At 38.0% G+C, this 9,128-nt stretch overlaps 1 protein-coding gene across 7 annotated transcripts in view; it reads left to right on the top strand.

Annotated features, from left to right (window-relative positions):
- RAPGEF2 (Rap guanine nucleotide exchange factor 2) overlaps positions 1 to 9,128 on the top strand; it is a 157,749-nt gene that overhangs the window by 129,093 nt on the left and 19,528 nt on the right. For all 7 annotated transcript variants that reach the window (XM_081875204.1, XM_081875202.1, XM_081875203.1 and 4 more), the window contains 8 exons: positions 88 to 252; positions 2,510 to 2,617; positions 2,707 to 2,910; positions 3,020 to 3,128; positions 4,186 to 4,432; positions 4,983 to 5,140; positions 8,278 to 8,518; positions 8,674 to 9,057. In XM_081875204.1, the coding sequence (XP_081731330.1) occupies positions 88 to 252; positions 2,510 to 2,617; positions 2,707 to 2,910; positions 3,020 to 3,128; positions 4,186 to 4,432; positions 4,983 to 5,140; positions 8,278 to 8,518; positions 8,674 to 9,057 (1,616 nt within the window). The remainder of the gene's footprint in view (positions 1 to 87; positions 253 to 2,509; positions 2,618 to 2,706; positions 2,911 to 3,019; positions 3,129 to 4,185; positions 4,433 to 4,982; positions 5,141 to 8,277; positions 8,519 to 8,673; positions 9,058 to 9,128) is intronic.

Genomic DNA, 9,128 nt, shown 5'->3' with positions numbered 1-9,128 from the left:
ATGTTAACTTTAGTGAGGGGGGGGGGGAAAGGGCTCAAGCTGAGATGCATTCATGTGTATTGATATTTGAACATTTACATCTTATAGGGAACGCCGGAAAGGTTGACAATGCATTTGGTGGAAGAACATTCAGTGGTTGATCCAACATTTATCGAGGATTTCCTGTTGACCTACCGGACATTTCTTTCCAGCCCGATGGAAGTGGGGAAGAAGTTATTGGAGTGGTTCAATGATCCTAGCCTCAGGGATAAGGTTGCATTAATAATGACATTCTTAAATATGACCGTATTTTAATATACACTAATTAAACAAATTGTAAAGTGGTATCGGTTAGTTTAATTGGACAACAAAGCAGGCAATATCCCCCCCCCCCCACTGGAGATAACATTTCAATGGAGGAGAAAAAGAATGTATATAATCTGATTGGCCACCTATGTCTATTTCACTACTTGTAGCAATGCATGTAATGAAAAAAAGGTAAAGGACCCCTGACAGTTAAGTCCAGTCGCAAACGACTCTGTGGCTGCAGCGCTCATCTCGCTTTACTGGCCAAGGGAGCTGATGTTTGTCCACAGACAGTTTTTCCGGGTCATGTGGCCAGCATGACTAAGCTGCTAATGGCGAAACCAGAGCAGCGCACAGAAACGCCATTTACCTTCCCACTGGAGTGGTACCTATTTATCTATTTGCACTTTGATGTGCTTTTGAACTGCTAGGCTGGCAGGAGCTGGGACCAAGCAACGGGAGCTCACCCCGTCGCAGGGATTCAAACCGCTGACCTTCCGATCAGCAAGCCCTAGGCTCAGTGGTTTAGACCACAGCGTTAAATGTATCCATCTTCATCTGGGCCTGAAAATCAGTTTAAAAAACTTTTGTTTGTGTTAATCAGATTAAAGTTTTCACATTTGACATTCATGCCTGACTAGATTTTAGCCAGATATGTGAAAGAGGTTAAAAAGCTTTAACTGGAGTTAGAAACGGGCAGAGCAGTCCTAGGCCCCAGCTGGAAGCAGCAGAGTGGTGAGTTGACAACCACATTCAGAAACACACAGGATTGTCCTTCAGTGCTCAAAAAGGGAGCTTCACTGAGATTGACTGGCTGCACTTCATCAGGAACTCCCTAGTGCAGCTGGTAGGGCTCTCAGCTCTCATCAGCTGTTGGGTGCTGACAGCCACCCTTTGGAATATGTTTGTAAGCGGCTTATATTCAGACCACTAGCAAATGCACTGTCAAGGGGGTAGCTTGTAAACTGATTGGTGCCGAAAACTGGCTTTCAAAGGGGCTTTGTGAGCTCCTTTCAGGTTGTCACCTGACATCATAATGATACCAGGTGATTTCCAGGTGGACAGCCCCACCCACTTGGCCAATGGGTTGGAGCAAGGAAGGTTACAATACACTAGCCAGGTCCAGTTCCTCAGCTGTGCACTAAATTTATGGTGCATAGAATTCAGCATCCTGAAAGATTGTTTCTAGCCTTTAATGGCTATGAAGATAAAGATCTATTGACAGATCCAATAGGGTTATCCAGGGGAGAAGGGAGCAGACCTCTGTGATCTGCAAAGTCCCTTGCTTCTTTCTTTCCATGTTAGGCAGAATATTCCTGCATTGCTGGTACTTGGACTAGATGACCCTTGTGGTCCCTTCCAACTCTACAATTCTAGAATTCTATGTTTGGATGCCTCAATTCATGTTAGGTCTAAGAATTCAAGCAGTCACTTTCAAATTTGTGGCATTGTAGCAGAACAGGGATTTTAGAAACTTGGAGGGTAGCGGGTTCTCAACAGCACATTGTCAGAATTTCAGTTCCTGTCAAGGTCTATTTATGGATTCTTTAAACTCATTGTAACGAAAGACTGCATTGAATTTGGTGTTTTGTTAGTGCATAGAAGTGGTAGTTGTATTGATTCCATGTTATTAAAATCTATATAATGAATAGTGGCTTCTGATAGTGACTCGGTTTGCTGACACAGCAGGAGCAAAGTTTTCCTTTTGAACTAAGGTAGCATAGCTAAAAAGCATATTACAGAAACATGCAAAATTGGAAATGGCCTTTAGGCCTTTTTTAAAAAGAAGAAAAAGTAACCCAAATTTATTTTTTAATCCGTTATTTTTGTAAGACAGTTAACTGTTTGGAGCCTACTGCTTCAGAAGCAATTCTTTTTAAATTGCTACCATTTCAACACTATAGTTTCATGAAGAGATATGGTGGTGTTTCTTATTTGCATAGAACTCCTGTAGTAAAAACGTAGGATACCAGGTTTCTCTTTTCTGAAAAGAAGTACGTGAAGGATTTTGTACAAATGTGAAGCTTTATGTTTAAAACCCAGTTTCTTGCTTTTCTTTTTTTTAACCTGGTGGACTTCTAGAATTTTTTTAAAAATGTCACTAGATCAGATACTGAAGTATATGGTGTTGGGGAAATGTCTAAAATAAGAAAGCAGCTGAAAAATAGTTTTCCTTGGGTTTTTAAACTGCATTTATATAAAGAATTTATATTGTTTCTTTTAGGTTACACGGGTAGTATTGTTGTGGGTGAACAATCACTTCAATGATTTTGAGGGAGATTCTGCAATGACTCGTTTTCTGGAAGAATTTGAGAACAATTTAGAAAGAGAGGTATGGATTATTGGCAAAGTAAGAGACTTGCTGTCCTACACTGAGGTGACTTTACATCTAACAAATGGCTCTGGATTCTCTCCCTACAGAAAATGGGTGGACATCTGAGGCTGTTAAATATTGCATGTGCTGCTAAAGCTAAACGAAGAATGATAACATTAACAAAGCCATCTCGGGAAGCCCCTTTGCCTTTCTTATTATTGGGAGGATCTGAAAAGGGATTTGGAATCTTTGTTGACAGTGTTGATTCAGGTAGCAAAGCCACTGAAGCAGGCTTGAAACGTGGTGATCAGGTATGTAAATTAAATTTCACCAGGTTGTTCTTGGAATGCCAATAGTTGTAGTGGAGACTCCTCATCGTTATGAATTGCCAGGATTCAATTCTTTTGTTCCTCTTTCTAGATATTGGAGGTAAATGGCCAAAATTTTGAAAACATTCAGCTGTCTAAAGCCATGGAAATTCTTCGAAATAACACACATTTGTCTATCACTGTGAAAACTAACTTATTTGGTAAGTTTAAAGCCATAGGTTTAAGTGTAACTTTTATTATAATGCAATAGTTTTAGAATTGTGTTGCGATGAGACCAGGAGTACCCTCACCAGGATGTCCTTAAAAGCACAAAGTCAGCTTGTTCACTACTTGCCATCTTTTTCTGCAATGCACAACCATAGATGAGTATTGACCATGTTTTACGGTGCATTCCAGAACACATCTTTAAATTGTGCAGAACAGAATTTCCACAGGCAAGGTCGATGTGGAAAACGATTCACTGAGGGTAGAAAGCAAGACATCCACACTTGCAATAAATGTTTCAGTCTTCATAGTTACTGCTTTATAAGAACAAAATGTGCAAATGTTATAATATTTTATAACAATGCAAAAAACTGATAAAAAATCAATAAGAAATGGAATCTATTTGCTGTTCAACTTAGTTCAGTGGGGTTTACTTCCTCTTAAGTGGGAATTGTAACCTTAAATTACAAATGTTCCCTTTCGAAGTTTAGGAAAGATTAAGGTCAGAAAAGACTATTGCAGTAATGAAATTTAACTTCATACATAACATAATATGTATGTCTGCATAATGTTTCTAAAGTAACTACAGCCAAGACCCTTAGTGTGAAATGATTTTGGAAGCAGTGTAAAGTTACTAAAATTGCGGAAAATCATTCTTAGAGGCCTTTGTACCTCGCAGCACTCCTCTGAATATGTTGAGACAGCTTGCATATAACTATTGTGTTATGGCTTTCCTAGACTTGCCACTGTAGGATTTCAGTTGACCTTCTGGAAGGAAATATGCCATAGCTTTTTTCTTGTTTCTGACATAAACGAGCCCTTGCTCTTTAGCTGTGTATGGATTTTTAAACTCTCTTTATTAGGTATAAGGTGAACAACTTATTTTGAGGCTTAATTCTATGCCCAGGAATAGATTTTTAGAAGTATCGTTAAGTCCAAGCATGGATTCTATTCAAATGTGAAATACCATTTTGCTTTTCATAGCCTGTGCAAGAAGGGTCTGATGTATTTCTTTTGAGTTTATTTTCTATTTGTTTTCCGTCTTTTGTGCAGTTTTTAAGGAACTTCTAACAAGATTGTCAGAGGAGAAAAGAAACGGCGCTCCTCATCTTCCTAAAATTGGTGATATTAAAAAAGCAAGCCGTTATTCCATACCAGATCTTGGAGTTGACGTCGAGCAGGTGATAGGATTGGAAAAAGTAACCAAGAAGAGCAAAGCCAACACTGTTGGTGGGCGAAACAAGCTCAAGAAGATACTAGACAAAACCCGCATCAGTATCTTGCCTCAGAAACCATACAAGTGAGTGTGATGCACAGCACCGCAGAGTGTTTTCCATTATGTCAACGCAGTCTATAGTTTTATTGTATTGGTTATTGCCTTGAAATCTGCATCAGTATTAGAATTGTTTCTATGATGTTTTAGTGTTTTATCTCTTGTTGTTTGTTGCCCTAGGCTCCATTGAAAGGAACAGTAGGATATAAATTTAATAAATAATACCATTATCCAATAGCCAGTTGAATCTCTGTGTATAAATGGTTCATGAAGAATAAAATAAATACATCAACATTTCCTTTCCAAAAAAAGGGGGGGGGGCTCCTGGAAATTTTATCACATACTTTCATGAATTCTGGATACGTTAAAAACAAAATCCTGAGCTTTATATATAATCAACATATATGGCTTCGCTTAAAACTTCCTGTTGAGTAAGTTTGCCAAAGCAATACTTATACTTTAAAAATGTGTAAGATGAATGGCTTATGTGGAAGTCAGAAATACAGGGGGAAATAAATCAATATAGGTCATGATAATATAAAAGCACTAAATACTTTTGTTTTCCCCATCGCCGTAGTGATATTGGAATTGGCCAATCTCAGGATGACAGCATTGTGGGATTGAGGCAGACCAAGCACATTCCTCCTGCTCTGCCAGTCAGTGGAACACTGTCTTCAAGCAATCCTGACTTAATGCAGTCACATCACCGCATCTTAGATTTCAACACAACCCCAGGTGAGCCTCAAATTTTCATGGGTGTCCTTTGGGCCACTTCTGATAGGTGTAAATGGGTACAAAAACTATGTTCCACGAGTTGGGATTTCCATGTCTGCTTTACATAAAAATACTTCTTCTTTTTTAGGACACATAAATAGTCTGATCTACTGAAATACTCTGTAATACATTTCTACCATTATTATTAGTTAGCACTTATTTATCATTGTCACTGTGCAGAGAGTGAGGGCATGCAAACCAATGTTAAAAGGACTGGGTAATGGAAATGGATGTAGTTGTCCCTGGAACCTGAAAATAGTTGAGAAGCAGCCAAAACTAAGTAGAACAATTCAAGGTAGAAATCTGAATGACTATGTCTTGGGGTGTAGATAATAAGACAGGAAAATGATTTTCTCCAGACATGGAGTTAGGAGACTGATAAGGAGACACATACGGTCAATAAGCTTCACATTTGATGAAAGGCCTGGAAGATATGTGGGCATATAGATTCACAGAAGCAGAGAGATTCAGTATTAGCGAACAGTATACAAAGTATTGCTTATTTATAAACAGGAGAAATGAAGTAACTATATTGTGTGATGTTACTTTGTTGATGGTTACATACTAGTATTATTATTTTATCTATTGAAAACCCTTTTTATACCACCTGTCATAAAAATATACATACCGGGACAGTTTACAACCAAATAAAATGGTACAAGCTCATTAAAATCACTTCCAGTATACACTGCTAGGCATTTTTCTTTGTGGTGTTTGTTTTTGAATTGGCTTCTTGTACTCTTATTTATTTAACATTACCGTATAATGCTCCCTTGAGGGCTTTAAAGAAAGTTGGGCTATAATCTTAAGCCACAATGCATACTTGAAGCTTCAGAAAATGTACAGTCTCAATAGTTTTCTTGTTACTTTGGACTGTGTTGAAGATGGGGGAGGCATTCAGGAAATTGAATGTACTAGAGCAGAAAGAATTCAACCTGTCAGAATTGCTGTTCCGTAGAGCTTGGAGGAGCCGAGTAGTGCTTAGGGAGGAACAAAAAAATGCTTGCTGTGTTAAGTGGATTTGTAAATCAACATTTCAGTATGGGGATGTTCATGGCAATAGAGATCATGAACTTGCAATAACATTTTCCTATGCAATTGTTCTGTAAGTTGAAAAAGTCAAACCCAAGCTTTGATATCCTTTTCAGTGTCTTGCCAGACTGGCATTTTAAACCAGAGAATAGATTATTGCCTTGCCTTTTTTTTTATTTCAGCCTTGCTGTAAGCTTCAGGTTGCAATCTTATGTAAGATGTTTACTAGAGGTTACATTTTCCTTAGTTGAATTTGTTAAGAGGAAATGTGCAGTTCAGGTAGAGGGGTCTTTACAAATTAGTTGAGCAAAGGTTTAATATATTAAGGTTTAATATTTAATATATTAAGATATAATAATATTTAATATATATTAAGGTTTAATATTTAATATATTAAGATATAAAGAGGTTCGCACACCTACAAGTGCAATCATACATGTCAACTATTCCATCTCAGTCTTACAGGGAAGCCACTTGGAGGAAAGCAATCCCCAGCAGACCTCAAATATACCCTAAACTGCACTTAAATTTCACAGTGGGTGGAGATGTAGCTGTGATGCATCTGGAGTTAGGAAGAAAGCGGGAGAGAACTGGTAGAAATCGTAACCAGTGGTTTGGTAACATGTCTACAGAACTAAGGGGGAGGTACTGAAGATGAAGTTGGGGAGGATAAGCGAGAGCAGGCAAGGACGTGAACGGGTACAATGTGGTTTTATCCCTTGTTGCTGGGGAATAGAGTTGATTTTGTGATGAGGTTTGTTTATTAGTGCAGAAACCAGCAAGAAAAGAGCGGGTGAGAGGGCTGAACATTGCTCTCTTCATACAGCCTACTGTTCTCGTTCACACAATAGGTAGGAGGCAAAAACAACAGAAACTGCCAGCTTCCTTTCAACTAAAGGCAGCTGTGGGTTTTGTGTGTGTGTCTGGCTTTGCAAAACATGGATTCTCCCACCCCACCCCCCGTAGGTGAAAAGAGCAGGGGAATAAGGGACTTTATTTGGGGCGAGGGTTAAATCTGTACCCATACTTTACATCATACTACATTTTTATGATTTCTAGTGCTACGTTTTTTATTTGAGATTAACTGCAATAAGTAAAAATAAACTTGCTTATGGCATCCATTATACCTCCAATATAAACCTCTCCCCTTTTGTTGTTTCTTGTTTGAATTGTTTCATTTTTCTTGATTGCCATTGTCAATCACTCAACGTATACAGTATTTTAAGAGGAAGGAAAGGAAGGAAACTGATTCTTTTTTGTGTTGACAGATGAATAATTGATAAAAACCTGATGACACCTTTTCTTGATTGTTTACATAATTACTTCAAAAAACAGAGTTTTGAAGAAACATTAAGTTATTGGTTGACCTGGACACCTTCCTTTCAGTTTGAAACAATAATATTTGATAAGTGGTAAGACATAAAGGTCCATCACCACCCAGTCATCAGGAAATTATATAGCAAGCTAAAAAATTGGGGCCATACAGGCACTAATGAGTATTTAGAGTGTCTTGTAGGGCTATTGAGGCAGGCATACTTTGGTTTATGAGCTAATAATGACTTAAAATGAAGGTTACTTAATCACTCATGCCCTCTCCTATTTGAAGTTGGCTTGGTTCAGTATACTATGGTTAATAAAAAAATACAGTTTGTAATTTTCTATTTTCTATTTTCATGTTCCCATTGGAATGGAGGGAGGGGCAAGCTTGAGATTCATTCATTTAAGAATAAACTGCAATTTAGTAGCATGTCAGTATGTAGTCAGTAGTATCAAAGCTGAATGCCCTGATGATATACTTTGTGGTTAGCAATTTATAAAAGTTTACGGCACAAACCAGCATGTTGGTCCATTTTACTTTGCTTGGAAATGACTTCTGATCATTGGCAGAAAAAAGAATGATGATCCAAAAGAAGGATAGTGAATAGGACAATTTCACAGGAGCAAGATGGCAACTAAAGAAAATTAAGTGTGTATCTGTTCCTATTCAGATACTGACTGAAAAATAAATAATTTTACTCTATTATATGGTTTATATACTGTAATAGGATTTCTCCCCCTCCCTACAGATTTACCAGACCAGGTTCTGAGGGTTTTTAAGGCAGACCAACAAAGCCGCTACATTATGATCAGTAAGGACACAACTGCAAAGGAAGTGGTTATTCAAGCAATCCGAGAGTTTGCTCTAACCACCACCCCAGATGCATATTCTTTATGTGAAGTTTCAGTCACTCCAGAGGGAGTAATCAAGCAGAGGAGGCTTCCAGATCAACTTTCCAAGCTTGCTGACAGAATACAGCTTAGTGGAAGGTGAGACTCATACATCATCTGCCATTTCAGAATATAATTGAATGTACTTCTTAAATATACTGATTTTTAAATTCTAAGCAAGCTACCTTTGCTTTCCATTACTATTAGTGTTTTCATTTCTAGAAAACTTTATTCACTCTTCCCCCCTCTCCCAGGTATTATCTGAAGAACAACATGGAGACAGAAACCTTGTGTTCAGATGAAGATGCTCAGGAATTGCTGAGAGAGAGTCAGATTTCTTTATTGCAACTCAGTACTGTTGAGGTGGCAACCCAACTCTCTATGCGTAACTTTGAACTGTTCCGTAACATTGAACCTACAGAATACATAGATGACTTGTTTAAACTGAAATCTAAGTCTAGCTGTACTAACTTGAAAAAGTTTGAAGAAGTAATAAACCAAGAAACCTTTTGGGTGGCATCTGAGATTCTGCGAGAAACCAACCAGCTGAAAAGGATGAAGATAATTAAGCACTTCATTAAGATAGCATTGCACTGCAGGGAATGCAAGAACTTCAACTCCATGTTTGCAATAATAAGGTAAACAAGACTAGATCACCCCCCCAATGATTTTGCATACAGTTTATAAGAAATAAAGTGTAAATAGATGC

The sequence above is a fragment of the Podarcis erhardii genome, assembly GCF_964252035.2.
Source record: "Podarcis erhardii genome assembly, chromosome: 9".
In the NCBI taxonomy this organism is placed as follows: domain Eukaryota; kingdom Metazoa; phylum Chordata; class Lepidosauria; order Squamata; family Lacertidae; genus Podarcis; species Podarcis erhardii.
Note: the sequence above shows the minus strand (reverse complement) of the source record. Positions and strands in the feature narration are given on the sequence as shown.